Raw genomic sequence first — 17,724 nt, 5'->3', positions numbered from 1 at the left:
GATTTTCAGGGCACTGAAAGCTGTGCTGGCAATGACATTGCCAGTTACTGCCACAGGGAATGTGACCCAGAGGACGGCTGGCTTCCCATGGGCCCAATCCCTAGCCCGACTGACCGGTGAAACTAAGATGCCTTGCCGTTCGCTCCCCTCAGGACTTCTGTTCTCCAACAGATCATGTACTTTTTAATAACAAACCTTTCTGTCTTTCATGGTTTACTTCCAGCCACAAGCACTTTCTTCCAAAGAGACCCCTTTCTAAAGGCTGTGAAAATAATGATGAATGACAGGGAATGCTCACCACAGCACTGTCCACAGTAGCCAGAAGAGGGAGTCCACCTAAGTGTCAACAGGTGAGTGGAGAAAGACAGTGTAGGAGATACGCACTCACACACACACTCACACGTATGCATGCATGCATGGGCTCACTACAGTACTTTGTGGCTTTTTAAAACAAAAGAAATTCTGTCTTGAATGAAATGAAATGAAATAGATAGCCTGATAGAGATTGTGTTATCAGAGTAAGAAAGACAGAGAGAAATGTCTCACAGAACCTAAAAAAATCAAGCAGCAAAAAATAAAATGATAGTTCTCAGAGGCCGGGGGCAGGGGAGGGGCAGGTGTTTGTCAAAGGATGTTCATTTACAACACAGTGACTGTTCTTAGATGACTGTCTATAGGTGCTTGAGAATGGCTAAGAGAATGGATTTTTAATGTTACTACCATTCAGAGTCAGCGTAACCATTGGTAACAGACATGTTAATTACTTTAGCCATTCCACCCTGCACACAGGTATCAAGTATCATGATATACACCATAAATATATGCAATGTTAAGCTAGATGTGGTAGTACATAGCTTTAATCCCAGCACTCTGGAAGCAAAGGAGAATCACTTTGAGTACCAGGCCAGTCAGAGTTAAATGGTGAGACCCTGTTTCAAAAATAAAGACAAAACCAAATCACCAAAAACAAAACCACATATACACAGACACACACACACACACACACACACAATGTAGACACACACATATGTATAATATATGTATACAATTTTATCTAGTTAAATTTAAAAGATGATTAAGAAGTGGAAACATGAATAACTGACCTTTTAGTGGCTAGGGGGAAAAGCTCCAGCAGGTTACCTCTCCCCCTACCCTCTTTTCCTTCCCTCCCTGGCTATTCCCCAAAACTCAGTGTTTTACAGACTTCAGAACCCAACACAGGTGTGGAGCTGTGTCAGGCACACTGACTGGGGCTCCACAGCATCTTACGTGTAGCCAGGTCACAACGTAACCCACCTCAGTCTGCATCTTCCCTCACCAGTGTGCACACGGAGGAAACAGCTGGAACCCATTCCAAAGAAGCACAGCCTGTTCACCCTTTCCAACGCTCCATTGAGTTTCTGGGACCACATTCCTACCATTCTCTCTCCTGGCCAACCCAGGTTGGGGTGAGTGCTCCATCTTACCTCTTCCTTTTGCCTACACACTCCAAGAGAGTAAGCCGCATGCCTCCTCAGTTTCCCTTCCACTCTTCCCACTGCAAGCCTGACACGTGACAGTTAAGAGAGAAATCACAGGGAACACCACCCTTACTGTGGCCCTCACTGCCTCCAGCAAGACTATCATGGCCTCCCAATGGCCCTTTAACTGATATACTTGGCAAGTCACAGTCATAAAACTCCTAGCCTCCTCCCACTTGCTCAGTTCAGAGTATGTACCCTAGCCCGAATTCAAGACCCTCACCATTTGAACCCAACCTAACCCTAATACTGCCTCCCCTCTATCCCTCTCAGCACTCCACTGCTCCTAGTTTCTGCTGTCCTCTCTGTCACACCCCCTATCTCATTGCCTAGGGCACCTGCTCAGCATGCTGTTGAGGAACTAGCTAAATAGATTCTCCCACTCTACTCCCCTCCCCCGCCCCAAAGGGATCTGTCTCCCTCCTGTGATTCCAGGTGATGGGGAGGGGTATAACACAGTAGGGCTACAGGATACTCCCATCTGGTTATAAGAATCTCATTGGCTGGCCAGGAAAATGTCTCCATGGGCTTTGGTGGCTGCTCTGCTACTCCTGTTGAAGTTAGCATGAACCCCACCGCCACCAAAAACAGCCTCAGGTTGAATGCACAGACTAGTGGGGTTTGGGCTTGTGAAGTGACAAAGTGTAGGTTTGTTTGAGCTGTCTACCAGCTTTGTGAGCCAATTTCAGATGAACACTCTCAGAGAAGACGGGATGCTGACTATGACATCAGTCAGATGATGCCTATGACATCAGAAGTCAGGGCACAGGTTCCTGTTTCGTTTCTGTTGTGTGCATGTGCGAAGGTATCCTTTTACATTGTTTCAGTTTTCCGAATGGTTGTGGAGGTTTTGTCTTTCAGTAGGCCTCTGGTACCATGCCCCTTCTCTGTGGCCTCACCTTGGCAACACAGAAAGCCTCCTCTGATCTCCCTGGGTACACCATCCCACATCCCCACTTCTCATTCACAAAGTGTTCAGAGATCCTGCCACCTGCCAGGCTCCCCACTCTCTGGAGATTTTACTAGAACACTGCCTTGAACTTCTGTTATTTGTATGTACATCTCATGGAACCTTGTAGGACTCTTTCCAAAGCTAGGGACTACCCACAGCATCCATCTGCACATGAAATGCATAAAGCGCCTTCTATATCAAAGATATTAGCATACTGCCTGAATTGGACTAAATTCAATATTTTGCATAAAAATGCTCATTTTTGGCATGGTATTTCACAACTGATTACTGCTACATTCTGCCTGATCTCATCAAGAAATCAGCTAAGAATGCAAGGACAGTTATGTTTGAAAAATGCTCATCAGTTTGGATGCATCCTGAAGCATTAAGTGGGAAAGAGGTATCGGGAGACTGTGTGTGGTAGCACATGTCTGTAATTCCAGCATGTGAGAGGCAGAGGCAGGAGGGTGCTGTAGCCAACCTGGGCTAGAAAGGAAAACAGAAGTTCTCTCACAAAAGAGAACTTGGGAATGGTTTATGTTTCTGTAGATAAAAAGGAAAGTATAAGAGAGAAAGAGAGAGAGACTGTGTGTGTGTGTGTGTGTGTGTGTGTGTGTGTGTCGCCAAGGGAGGAAAGAACACTGAAATCAGATGAGCAAGATACTTATAGTTAAAGCTGGTGATTATTTCTTCTACTGTGAATGTTTGTAAATTTGTTTTGAAAAGCTGAAAACAAACAACAACCCACGCTATCAGCTCTTTCTCAGAACACAGAGCCATTCCAAGCCGAATGATAGTAGCATGTGAAAACAGGGACCTACTTTCTAATCTGGGTACCAGGTCCACACCTGCATTCACGCGCGCGCGCGCGCGCGCGCATACACACACCTACCTCCAAAGCTGTAGACTCCCATGGATCATTAAATTTCTTTCTCATAACTTTCGAAATAATGAAAAGCCTTGAGAATCAATGGATAAGTTACAGACTCAAGTATTTTGTGCCTATTGTTTTCAGGAGACACCCAACTTTCCACGCTGTATTAGCAAGGAATAAAGATGTCTTTCGTTTACTCTGACAATTCTATAAAGTAGGTATATAACCTTATCCCCATTCTACAATAATAACCATGGTGGCAACTAGCATTTATTGAAGGCCTTACAGATCCATGGCAGCAGACCACAAAACTTTCCTTGTTATTTTGCTTAATCTTTACAACAATGTCATGGAATTAGTATTATTTCCGTGTACATTTTAAATGACAAGCAAAACTGAAGCCTAGGGGAGCTAAGTTAGAGAATATTTGTATAGAGTTTGAGCAGAATTGCAGGGGAGACTTTATCTACATGACCTGGCTCCCAACCTAACCTACCTGGACAAGCTCATTCAATCCTTGGGATACCAAGGCTTTCTCAGAGCCTACTCCCTCCCAGGAGCCCAGAGTGATAGCCGAGACGCTCTGGCCCCTCCCTGTGCAAGGACATGTTCTAACAGGCCTCTCCACCAGTGCTCTTGGTATAGCTGATGAGAGGAAAGGCTAGAAGGCTGGAGTTAGAGAAAACAGTGGGAGCCTTCCACGGCTGTGGATCTTGAAGCAGGCAGGTACTTTAGAGGCAGCCAACTGTCAAAGAGTTAGCACAGTAATTTGTACACTAAAGATTCTCTAATTTCTAAACAGAGGCAGCTACAAACAAAGTCCTGTGGTGGGGCAATTTCTCTGCAGTACCTAGGCAGAACTATTATCATGACAGAAGTCAGCACTAGCTGTTTCAGAGCAAATGGAATACCTATGCGCTCACTCTCTTCATCCTCATTTACTCCTCTAAGAGAGGGAGATAAAAATCCAGACTTGTGAGCACAGTAGGAAGGGCTGGGTGTGGTCAGCTCAACCCCCTTACCCCAGCACCTCTTGGGAATGCTACTTCTGGGACATATATTCCTGGTTCCTCCAAGCTGGATTCCCTGGTGCCCAAACAAAACTGCTACATCCTGACTGGCTAACGACTTGGTGAAGAAGACCCTCAAAATCATCACCATCACTACTGCCAAGGAATGTACCAAGCATATAACTGCCAGGCACTATGCTAAGCACCTTATGCATCTTCCTATTAAACCAAGAAAACCAAAGAAGCAACAGAGCCCCCACAAGTCTCCCTGACTCCAATGCTCCACCACTCACACTTCTGGAATAATTCTGGACAGATATGGGCAACAGTCATGCTAAAAATCCCATAGATCTAAACAGGATGTCTTAGGGCATCTACTAAGTGCTTAGCAGACTAACAGTCCTTTTAAAGAAAAAAATAATTACCCTCCTTTCTGGCACACTGCTGAAAGAAGGGATGGTTCTTCACTGGGGAGAATGCAAATCAGGTTCTTAGGCCTGAACAGTGAACTCAGCTCTGCCCCCCTCCCCTCCAATCCCAAGCCCTTGGAACCCTCTCTAATTAGCACTGCAGAAGTCTGGTACTTTGGGCAGAGAGCTCAACCATAAACTGATTAGTATCCAACTCTTGCCAAAGGCTCGTTTAAGACATCTGATAGCAGAGAGAGATGGCTTAATGTGCAGATTAACTGGCCATTCCGCTCAGCTCTCTACGTTTTAGCCATACACTAAATTGGATCAACACAAAGCAACATTTGTTTCCTGAAGCAATTCAAGTTCTCGAGAGAAACTCCTTTCCACACTGACAACTCACGCCCTCAGCTCATAGCGAGTGTGGATATAAGAAACAATCCATTTGAACAGTCACTGAAGGCCTTTGCTAAAAGAACAGTTACGAGCACTGTCCACTAAATTATCCACTGCCCCCGAAATGAAAGAGCATGGGATAAATCCTGTGCCAAGAAAAAGTTTGCCTCTCTGAAGGAGTTTATGTTTTCTTTCCTCGGAGAACTGGATAATCACATCTCTTTTTGTCTCAATTTCAAAACTCACAAACTCAGTGCTCAATTGCAACAACTAATTCATCCCAACCTCCTGCACGATCTATTCTTAGATTCTCTTTGCCCCTTTTGATCTTGATTATATTTTTTATGTCTGCCGCTTTGTTCTTCATTTTGCAAACCAACTTATATCTTTTCTTCCTTCAAAGGCGGACACAAATCCTAGCAAAAGGCCTTTTTCTCACCTTCAAAAAAAAAAAAAAAAAAAAAAATCAGCCAGATTCCTCCCATCCTGCTACAAAGGATCCTTGACTTTTCAGACCATCGATAATATCAGGCCTGTGTAACACTGAGACTACCCCATCAGTTCCCACCCCCCTCATCAACCAGCACAACAGATCCAAGATTGAGAACAGGACCAGTTCATCTTTAAGACTAGACGATGGCCATCTCAGGCAGCGAAACTGATTCTCAAAGCCAAAGATGCTCCCCACATACGGTGACAATATCTTAGGGAAGACTCAACTCGGCCATCATTCTAAGCCATTCCCAAACAAGAAGCAAGAATTGGCCACTGGGGAAGAGTCCGTTTTCCAAAGATGGTCAATAGCACACCCCACCTGACCATCACGTGAATATAAGTCCTCAATCAGTGCCTGGGAAAAGTAAGTGTTCGGTAAATGGGAATTGTAATTCCTAACATGGCAAGTGCAAAACTGAGTGTGGTGTCATATCTGCACAGGAATCCAACTTTCTTAAGAATGCCCCTGTGAGCTGGGTGGTGGTGACGCACACCTTTAGTCCCGGCACTTGGGAGGCAGAAGCAGGCGGATCTCTGTGAGTTCGAAGCCAGCCTGGTCTACAGAGTGGGTGATTTCCAATACAGCCAGGGCAGTTACACAGAGAAACCTAGTCGCAAAAAAACAAAAAAGAGAGAGAGAGAGAGAGGAGTGAGAGGAGAGAGAGGAGAGAGGGGAGAGAGGGGGGAGAGAGGAGAGAGAGAGAGAGGGGGGGGGAGAGAGAGAGAGAGGAGAGAGAGGGGAGAGAGGGGAGAGAGAGGAGAGAGAGAATGAGAAGAGAGAGAGAGAGAGAGAGAGAGAGAGAGAGAGAGAGAGAATATGCTTTTGTGGAAACAACCTAGGATGATCACTTAGCAGGTCATCTATCTTCCTGGCTTTTTGGGGGGTCACATCTTCATTATCCTATACAGGCTCCCAGTTGTATTTGATGGAATGCACAAACTACATTTCTAGAGACAACATTTAAGGTCAGCTGGTTGCCTCTGTTTCTGGGCAGAGAATGCAGTCTGCAGACTATGACTAAAGGCCTGTGGCTGTACTCGGGGCTGCCTGTGACTAGAGGCCTGTACTTGGGGCTTGAATCGCCTCCCGACAAGTGTCCAAGTAGCTGCAAAGCATGAGTCATAGACAGGGAAGAGGGTGAAGACTTAAGAGGAAGAAAGAATAACACAGTTGTTTTTCATAGTATTTGCACTCCTGGTGAGTTCACATGTGCACAAGGGTCTCTGGGTATTCTAAGCCATGGCTATACCTGCATACAATTCTGGTTTATATATACATGAGTTTTATATTATCTGTACACTGGGGCTGGCATTTTCTCCCACTCAGCCAATATTGATCGAGCGCCTATTTGGTGTAAGGCACAGGAAGGTAGGGGCTCTACTGGAGTTCTACTCACTGGAGATAATGCACCGATAACTTTCACAATGGCGCTGGCACTCTTCAGGGAAACAGATGACAGGATCCTTGGGATAATAAAGGAGTCTTTCCCACAGTTTAGCCTCTTTATTTCTCCTCAATCTCTGGAGAACACGTCACCAACAAATCCCTTCCAGTTACAAAGCCCATTCCCTCCCAGAGCTTGCCCCTGATGTCTGACAGTGCCTGTACTTCCCCCAGGGTATGTGGGATCAATACAGCAGGACTTCAAAGAAGCCCTCGAATTGAAGTGCAGGCAGAATTTTCAAAAAAAAAAAAAAAATTCCTGGAGCTAGGATTCAGAAGTTGGAGGGGAAAGGAGGGGGGGAGAAAGCTGAAATGGGAATTTGACAGCACCACACAATGCACTAGGATCAGAGCTGTGAGACAGATTCAACTCCAGAGATGAAAACTCTTCTCTCAGTGCTGACAACATCTGTTTTATTTTGAAGGTTGCTAAGGAGCGTCCTAGCTGGGCCAGCATTGTTCCAGCTCAGGACTTCACAGTGCGTCTCGCACGGGCTTCTGACTGCACGAATGAAAGCTCTCCAGATAAGCCTGCTCCTTTTGCTTTCCAGATATCAAAGCACCATTTTGCTCTGGGGGCTGCCTGACACCCCCACATCCCACTCACCCCTGTCTCAGCTCTGACTGGACTTTCCCTACTGCTTATTCTCTAAGGAGTCTTCCCCCTGTACCCAGTTCCCACTTGCCAAGTTCCCATCTATGCCAAAGAGAGGCTTATTGAGGACAGACAGGCAGGGAGCTCACCCTTTAGTCAAATCTTCTCTAGGAAGATAGATATCTTCTCTGTGGAAGATAGAGAAGAACTACCTAGCAGTTGACGTGCACATGCCAGAGGAGGTTTAGCATCAGGCAGAGGGGAAAGTCATTTCCTGGCCTTTAAAGATCTATGCTGCCTCCTTAATCAAAGAAAAATCAAATGCCTTGGTCAGGCCCAAAGTGCTGTAAAACAGACGAGCTGACCACAGGCCTGTCCACTGGGGAAATGATGCAGGTAGGAAGCCAGGGGAGCCAGCCATACCCCACAGGCCCATCCCTCCCAAGCTGAATAGCGATGAACAACTGAGGGGCTAGTACACACTCCTCCCAGTGGAAAGACACACAGGAAAAAAAAGAGATGAGGAAAAAGGACAGGACGCTACAGGAAATAGAGTTAAAGCCAATCAAGGCATACGAGGAAGACACAGCGGGAATCACACATAAGACAGCAATCACAGTAAGACAAGGCAAAAACACGTAAGACAAGGTGAAGACACAGCAGGAACCACAGGCATGACAAAGTGAGGACAGCAGAGAGCACACATGTGACAAAGTGAGGATAGCAGAGAGCACACATGGTAAAGTTAGGGACAGCAGGGAGCACATGCATTATAAAGAAAGGACTTATCAGAGAGCACACACATGACAAAGTAAGGACACTAGGGAGGCATTTGTATGTGCACAGAAAATAAAGTGATAGCCAGGAGAACATGGATGATACAATGAGGGCAGCAGGGAGCACACGTGATAAAACGAGGGCTTGTCAGGGAGCACACATGATAAAATGAGGGCTTGTCAGGGAGCACATGTGATAAAATGAGGGCTTGTCAGGGAGCACACGTGATAAAATGAAGGCTTGTCAGGGAGCACACATGATAAAATGAGGACCTGTCAGGGAGCACACATGATAAAGTAAGCACTCTCCAGGACGCACATACATAATGAAAGAGGACTTACCTGGGAGCACACATGTGATAAGGTGAGGAGCACAAACATAATACAGTGAGGAATCCCCAGGGAGCACATACATTATAAGTGAGCACTCTCCAAGAAGCACACACGATGACAAGATGAGGGTACATCAGTTGACATACGACAAGATAGAACATGACCACAATCACATATGTGATAAGGGAAGGGCACTCCAGGGATCACATACATGACAAATGGGGTAGGTGATACTCTGTTCCTCCACCAAGGGAGCAGCACCTGGTCTGAGAGCCTGAGGAGAGAGAGAGAGAGGGAGGTGGGTGGCCCCTACTTAAATGGCATGTGCAGATAAAACCACTGTCGGCTTCTGGGGTAGAAGACATTCTCGTTAGCTGGAAGAGGTGACTGCTCTTTCTTACTGCCTGCCCTTCAGGAAGTACTAGCCCAGGACAGAAATGCCTAGGGGTCTAAGTAAGAAGAAAAGAATGGCTATCTCTCCACTCAACAAAGAGCCACTGAGCTCAGCTCTCATAGGCAGGTAGGTGACTCTCACCAACAAAGGAACCCACATTCTCCAGCAAGGGCCCTGGAACAAACATCACCTATGCTTTTCCTTGCTGGCCAGACCTTTTCAGCCCGTCATGCTTCCCTCCAGCCTGGGAGCTGGGGAGCTCAAGGACACTTGTCTGATCCAAACATCTAAATGAGGCACAATGCCCAGCATACCACAGACTTCCTGAGTGCACAGGAAGGATTAAACAGACAACTACTCACCTAGCCAGGTCACGCTTACACTGGATGGGGCAGACATGGCCTCTGCCACCTTGTGCCAGCTCCTGTTATGTCCAGGAGCCCAGAGGGCCACAAGGCAAAGGTAGTAGCCAGAGTTTTCTTTGCTAGCATCTCGCACCAGCAGATGGTAGGAGCGGGTATCCACATGACTGAGAGCAACGTGTGGTGAGCTGTGTACCAGGGAGTCACGGTCCAGCCGAGCCAGCATGTGGGAGGCAAGCAAGGAGGCATCAGGTGTCTTTTTGAAGTACCATGTCACCTCGGGTCGAACATCATCCACACGGTCTGTTGTGATGTTGCATGAAAGGTCCAGGTCCTTTCCTTCAGTCACAGACACAGTCCTGGGCACAGCCAATTGCAGAGCTAGAAGAGGAAAAACAAGTCCGTCAAGTGATCGAGTGGTTTGCCCTTTCTAGACCCTCCTTTCTCCTTACCACCCTCTAGATCACCTCCTTTTAAGCTGATTTATAGTGTTAAAATTAGAAGGCTTTGTGCAGTTGAAAGTACTTGAGGAATAGTTAATGAATAAATTCATGACACACACTAAATTGGTTTTGGAAAAGAGAAGCAATGAACACCAGCAAACACTTTATCACTTTCATGTACTTACTGTACGTTAATTCTGAAAATAACAATATGAGGTGGATACTACTATGGTCATTTTATTGATATGGAGGCTGAAGCAGAGTAGCTCCATGGTAGAGCCCTCCCCTAGCATCCCTGGCTCCAGCACCGTGAGGGTAGGATGGAAAATCCTATACAGATGAGCCAGGAAAGTGAAACCAGACAATTCTTGTGAGTCAGTCCTTGACAATGTGTTGTACATAGACTATCGTTTCATTAGACATGCCCAGCTGAAAGTCAAGCATGAGACATGCTGTAAACCCAAACCCAATGAGTTTTGCATTTTCCATGCTACCATCCTCTCATGACTATGGACAATTAAAAGTAAGCTAAAATTAGGGGAAGCCTTGAAATATTGGGTGTCACAGGCTCAAAGAAGGTCTTGCTCAGCATTCCATTGTCAAAGCTTTTAAATGGAAATATTTTTACCCTATTCAGGGGGTTTTTAAGATGTCAAACATCTGAAATCAGAGTGGAAAAATTCAAGTTACAATGATACTCTGGGAACTGTCACTAAATGACAGACAGCCAACTTCTCCCAGTAGAGTCCCCACTTTCTAGCATAACCCATTCAGCACCCACTGCTGTTCCCAGGAAGCTCAGGGACAAAGGCTTGTGCCCAGTTCAGAAAACCACCAAACTCAAGAGCCCATGCCCTCCATCAGATACTGCTTCCACATGAATTTGGAATGATTTGGAATAATTCCAAATCTTGACAATGTTTCAAACAAGTATTTCAAGCCAAGTTCAACATCCATCCCAACACATGACAGAAAACAAGGTGGACACAGATTAGGGAAAAGAGTTTGAAAGTCTGGTTTGTCCTTATCTTTCTCCTCTATAAGATCAAGAAACGTATTCCTAGGGTCCAGACATATTGGCAGCAATGTCTTTTCAGCTGTGTAGTCCACTTTGCCATTTTATTTTTTTGATAAAAGTGGTTAAATATCTGTCCTATCAGTAACCATGCGTCCCAGTATTCCAGATTTAAGGGTCTGGCAATGGGAGATGAAATAGAGCTGGTGATTGGGGGAGGGAGGGTTCCTAAGAATTCAAGATGCAAGAGGAGATCTGGGCAAAGCCTGTGGCATTCCAGGTTTTCTCTTGTAGAATATTGCTAAATCTTCAAGTTACATACTAAGATTTGTATCACCAGCCACTCCCACCATAGGGAAGACCTACCTACCACATGGATGACACAGCTATCTAAGTGGTTCTGTGTCATTTACAACACCACTGTGGTCACAGAGCACGAGCAGGTACCTGTGACCGGTGCACAGACTGAGAATAAGCAAAAGACCATCCCTTGGCTGGATATGGTGGGACATGTATGCTATCCCAGCACTTGAGACAGGGGCAGGCAAACCTCTATGAGTTCAAGGTAAGTCTGTAAGTTTCAAGCCAGTAGGACCCTGTCTAAAAACATAAATAAATAGACAAAGAGGGCTGTGAGAATGGAGGGAAAGAGGAAGGAGGAGAGGGAAGGGGGGAATCATATACAATCAAGCTCACAGCCCCCAAGCACAGGGATTCTTAACTTGCAATGCACAGAGAACTTAGGGAGCCTGGGCATGTGGATGGGCAAACTCATCCCTATTTTTATTTTCATTAGCCTTAGCTGATAAACTACAAATCCTCCCTTTGTAAGTAAGGATCAAGGCAGTATAGTAGGTAGGGCCTATAGCTGGGGTTTGGTCCTCAACAGAAGCAACAGATCTTCATACATCACTTTACAGGAGTTGTAGACATCTAAAACATTATTTACATTCACTGCTCCCTAGATATTATGATGGTTGTTAGGCCTGCCAATATGGCTTATTATTCATGTGTTAATAATGAAGTATAATTTAGTATAAAACAAATGTGTTTTAAAGATATTTTGATAACTACTTCAGTATAATTTTTTCCGTGTTACCTTATATATTATGTTTCATGAATTAAGAGAGGTATGGGCTTCAAAAGACTGTCAAAGAGACACATCACACATGAAAAGATCACAAGGTCAAGCATGCTGGTGCAAGCCTGTAATCCTAGCTATTCTGGATGCTGAGGCTGGAAGAGCACAAGTTCAAGGCCAGTTGGAGTCACTTAGCAAGGTTCCACCCCAAAATAAAAAGGGCAATATAGCTAAGCAATAGGTGCTTGCCTAGCAAGTGGGAGGCCCTGGGCTCAACACCAGAGAAGATGGTGAAGCCTCAGCCTCAGGATGCAGCTGCTATGACCGAGTCTTGAATCCTAATCATGTAATGAGATGCTATGGGTTTGTGGTATGTTTGAAACATGCCCCTCCTTTCTGATTGAAATTCCTCCATTAAATGGTGAATTTGCTGCCAAGCTAAGCTCTTAGTCTGCTTGCCTCATTAAAGCAGTTGCTTGGTGCACACTGAGATTTCCTATGGCAGATTCCAGACAATCACTTTGGCTACAGAAGATGACCTTAGACCACCTGGGAAGTCATTTCTGTAGCCAACGGAGCCTAGGTCCATGGTAGTGGCCATGCCTCAGCTGCCACAAGCCACTTGTGAACATATTCACACCCATGTTCAGGTGCAGGAATGCTGCCCAGAACCATGCAAGTTGCAAAACAATCACTGGTTATAGCTTCTCCCTTTCCTTCCCAGGAACAGAGCAGGCCACACACTCACATTCCTGAGCAGGGAATGAATCCAGCCAAGGTCTCCCAGGAGGCAGGGGAGACAGTTATCTGAAGATGTTAGACTCCTAGACAACCAGGCATACCCAGCTATCCCTGGCAGTGACATTGACCTGCAATGGTTTCTTTGTACTCTGTCCTTACTGAGGCTTCAGGCTCTAGTGACTGGGATAGAGCCTGCAGTAGCTCTGAGCCCAGGGCCCAAAACAGTGCTGAAATCAGTAGGCCCTCTACCAATGCTTATTGAAGAGTAAGTCAATAATGGTTTTCTCTCGCTTTTCTTCTGTTTTTGTAGACTTCCTAGTATGTCCTTTCTATCTTGTTTCTGTAGCTGGGGATTCTAAAAGGGGGCGTTTTGGCAAATTATAGGACAAAAATTCATTGATATGGACCATGGCTGGACTTTCTGGAGTATGTATGGCATAGGAAGCAAGAAGAAACCTGATCCGTGGGGAGTGTGTCACCTGATGAGGGGGGAAAGGCAGGTTCAGGGGGTGCACATTAGCAAGAGGTTTAGAGTCAGCTTCGTGTGCATACACACACACACACACACACACACACACACACACACCTACCTACCTACCAGTGTGTGTGTTGGGAGGCAGGGGACACACCCAAGGAATAAAGGAAATAGTAAACAAGAAAAGCTAAAGCAGCAGGTATGAGCGAATCCAACCACACCAGGTGGGTCCTGACAGGACATCATTCTTAACCTCTGAGTCAGACCTATACAAGATAAGCAACATCAGACAGCAGAAAAGCAGAACTCTAGTACTGGCACACAGCTCAAAGCAGAGGTACCCTTCCCCAAGCTACCAATGCCACTCTGCTCCCCATACCCAACAAGAGGAATCGGGTCAGTCCTTTTCTGATCTAGTCCTATACATGGTCACTGGTTCCAATCAGTGAGACACATTTTCAAAACCTCACCTGTCGGCTGAATCACCACGGTGGCCACCTCCACAGCTTTTTCTTGGATTTCTTGCCAGTTGCCTTGCTCTGTGATCCACTCGCTGACCACACACCTGTAGGAACCCTGGTCTGCAGAGAGCGCCCGGGCCACGGAGAGGCGGTAGGCATCACTGCCCGCTGTGTCCAGACGTACATCCCCACTGTGGTAGCGCTGCTCATAGCCAGGGCCTGGGTGAAACCTGCCCTCATGGCTTAGGGCTAGGATGCTGCGGTGTACTGGACCACGGTGCAGTTCCCACCGAAGTGCCAGGTGAGTATGCAATGGTGACATGGTAGATGTGATACATCGCAGCTCAAAGGGTTCCCCCTCACGCAGGCTCAGGCCTGGAGGAGGCCGAGAGCTGGGGCCCACCACCAGGGCATCTGCCAGCACTGTGAAGGACAGAGGGAAGACATCAGTCAGTAGTCGCCATTGGTCCTACCCCATAACTAAAGAATAGGCTACTTTCCATGACTCTGGCCTTGAGCCGTGGCAGCTACTCAAGGATTCCTCATTCCATTTCTGGTTCTAAAGCAAGTCATCTATTCTGATCCACCCACTATCTCAACTAACTTTCTGACTTGAACAAACAAAAGGAAAAATGAGACAATAATAAAACTCCATCCACCTAAATGGGTTTGTGAGTGCTTCTGTCACCATGATGGAGGTTTAACTTTGCTCTCTGTGCCTTAGTTTCCTGGAAAGGAAGATGACTGTCCTCACTTCACAGAGCCAACAAGAGTCCAGTGAGTGCCAGGATAGTGCCTGGCACCAGGATGAAATAGATTGGCGTGATGTTCAAGCAATCCTTTGGTTAGAACACAGGGCTGGAGGAGGGGACCTGCAATCTAGAGACAAGGGAACTGCCAAGACTCAAGATCTCCAGGGAGAGGTGATGGCAGGAGCTGCCTGTGGATCACATCCTGGATAGGGTATATCCACAGGACAGGAAGGAGCCAAGAAATGCTGAAGGTTCTGCTGCTAATTCTCAGCACCAATGGGAAGAGGCCACTGCTAGTCTAGAAAAGAGGGTGGGTCCAGGAAACGTGACAGTGACAGATGCTGGTGATCTGGTAAGAGTCCACCAAGGGCTGGAAAAATCTTCCAAGCTCACCAGGAGCTACATATGTGGCTTTTCAAGCATCACAATTACTCCAGATACCAGGAACATTACTCCTTTAGAAGAACACTTCCCATAGGCCCATCTCTTCTACAAAACTATTGTAATGGACTTCCAGTACATACAGCAATCTGTGAGTATGGCTGCCATGGCTTCATTCTCAAGGCCAGTTCCTCACTGGGGCAGCTACAAGACCCATGAAGCTGAAGGCCAGACAGATAGATGCTGGACCACATCTAGCTCCTGCCAGAGACTCCACCTGGGCAGTCAGCCAGCCTCTCTCACACTATCCTTCTGCTCCCCTGAGCCAAGAAAAGCCTCCCCTTGCTTCTCTTGCCTACAAAGACTAGTGAAGAAATGGGCAGATGCTAGGGAGGGCTGGGGGCTTGTCACCCTCCACTTCTCACAATAAATCACAAGAGTGTACCTGACCTGAGGGGAGGGGTGATTTGTTGTACTGTTTAACTTAGTGCAAAAATGTCTTATGGGAAATCTTAAAAGGAAAAAAAAAAAAAAAACCCAAAACTCAGACCCCCGCCCGCCCCCCATGCCCCTTCTACAAGCCAGATCCAGAGCCCTGCATATCTAGGCAATTAATTACTCTACCACTGAACTTCCGAGTTTCCTATGCCCCAATCCCTAACCCCCAGATGGAGTCTTCTACATAGCTCAAGATAGCTCTGAACTCACTATATAGTTCACCCAGACTAGCCTCAAACTTTCAATCCTCCTGCCTCATCTTCACAGGTGCTAAGTTTCTAGGCGTGTGCCACCATACCCATAAAAAGGTATGTATACACCATAAAAAATGGTGTATGGCTTTTATGGGAAGATGGAAGAGGTAAATTTGTTGGCTTAATGCTTTGGTTCCTACCTGACAGACATGGCTGCCATTTCATCCCCTCATGGTTTGGTAAGGGAACAACAGCTGAGCAAAAGCAGTTTCTACCAACCATGACAAAGGGATGGGTACCTGGATTAGCCCACTCCTTTTCTATCATTATTTTCTACTTTCCAGGTAATTATATACACTCCTGCCCTGATACAAATATTTTCAGAAACAAGGCAGGGCACAAATAAATGTACAATTAATAATAACAATAATAATGTTTCTGTTTTGTTAGCCTCAAATTAAATAGCTTCTTCTTGCTCATTCACTAATGAGCCATGTCATTTTAAGCAAGTAATTAACCTATGCACTTCTTCTATATCATGTGTAAATTAGGGAAATAGCCTGTCCTATCTTTTTCATTGGATTCAGATAACTGAATATGTGAACAAATCCAACAGCACTTAGAAGGCAAGGAAAACCCAAACTCAAGATATTCCAGATGACCATGATGTCAACTTTGCACAGCAGGGTTCATAAAACAACAGTAACCATGTGGTTTTCTCATCTGTAAACAGCAAGTACAACTTCTGACACAAACAGATATTAACTCATAAATGTCCCAGAGAAAAGGACATGAACTTTGAAGCACCTATTTCTCCCATAAAACCGAACCTCATAGTCATGCCTTCCAGCTTGCCTTGAAGCTGAATACTTGCTATGACACAGTTGGAGAGGCCTGGCATGGGTTAGCTCTCCTGTCCCCATGCCTTTTAAGGCAGGCTCTGTTGGACAGAGGGAGCTGAGGCATGGACTGAGCCAGGAGTCCTTTAGCTGACAAACAGCAGAGCCAGGAGTCGACTGCACAGGCAAGCTGGCTCCAGAGTGGGGCTCTCACAGGTGACTACACCATGGTGCCTACAATTCACTGGCCCTCTGATGCATCAGAATTACATTGGGAAAGGAGAAGGGCTCCCAGGAGTCACTTGGTCCACCTTCTGCCTGTCCTCAGGTAAGACATCACCACTGTGATGGACAGGGGCACTGAGTCTCTTTGCAGCAGCAGAGACAGAGGAAGATCTGGGCCCTGTGTGAGCTGTACCTTTAACCTGCACTGTGTCTTCATAGTTGCCCTGGACAGTGGCGTCTGTGCTCGGGGTTGAGCACTTGTAGTGGCCTTGGTCTGAGGGCTGGACATTCTTTATGTGCAGTTCTACAGCATCATTGGCGGTTCTCCTCAACAGAATGTCGCCCCGTTGCAGCCGCTCCCGGTACAGCTGTGCTGGGAAGCCCGGCTCCCAGGTGCTGGCGAGCTCCAAGAAGCTGCTCCCCGAAGATGAGAAGCTCCAGTCAAAGTTCTGCTCAATGGGGCCATCGTAGTCGCTGACATTGCAGGGGATCACCAGCTCGGTGCCCACCACCCGAACCAGGCTGCCCGAAGGGACTCTCACCACACGCCCTCGACAGACAGCTGTAACGACAGGAAATGAAAGGTGGACCTTTAACTGGGGAAGGCCTTCTTAGTATGACAGTGACATGTGAAGGATGCTCCTGCTCGGGGTCCCAAGGGCAGATGTGGCATCTGAATATCTAAGAAAATGAGGATTAAGCCATTCCTGAAATTATGGGTTGGAAGTAACACTTTGAAATGACTGCCTTCCACACCACGAGTCTCCCAGGGGTGACAGGCAGACTAAATATGAAAAGTAGGCTAACCATGGCCTCAAATAGCTTTGTGTCTTCTGTTACCATTTAACATACCATTATCATGCAATGAGATATGGAAAGTTTCTGTGTGAAAGAAAAGGACACAGATCAGCACATATTTACATTCCTGCCCATCCCACATCAACCTTCATCCCTAGAGACCATGCCCAAGACCTGATTTATAATGATGGATGCCAATTTTCAAATCCCCGGGCAGTCTGCTGATAAAATGATTTAACTCCTGTTATCTGACATTGGTT

The 17,724-nt window shown here is 46.3% G+C and overlaps 1 protein-coding gene across 1 annotated transcript in view; it reads right to left on the bottom strand.

Annotated features, from left to right (window-relative positions):
• Window positions 1–17,724, bottom strand: part of Ptgfrn (prostaglandin F2 receptor inhibitor) — a 73,731-nt gene that overhangs the window by 23,469 nt on the left and 32,538 nt on the right. Inside the window, exons 3-5 of the mRNA XM_027393526.1 lie at window positions 16,860–17,228; window positions 13,787–14,200; window positions 9,562–9,942 (exon numbers count right to left, since the gene is read on the bottom strand). Coding sequence (XP_027249327.1) covers window positions 9,562–9,942; window positions 13,787–14,200; window positions 16,860–17,228 — 1,164 coding nt within the window. The remainder of the gene's footprint in view (window positions 1–9,561; window positions 9,943–13,786; window positions 14,201–16,859; window positions 17,229–17,724) is intronic.

Source organism: Cricetulus griseus (assembly GCF_003668045.3).
Source record: "Cricetulus griseus strain 17A/GY chromosome 1 unlocalized genomic scaffold, alternate assembly CriGri-PICRH-1.0 chr1_0, whole genome shotgun sequence".
NCBI lineage: Eukaryota > Metazoa > Chordata > Mammalia > Rodentia > Cricetidae > Cricetulus > Cricetulus griseus.
This window is presented reverse-complemented; position numbering and strand designations above follow the sequence as displayed.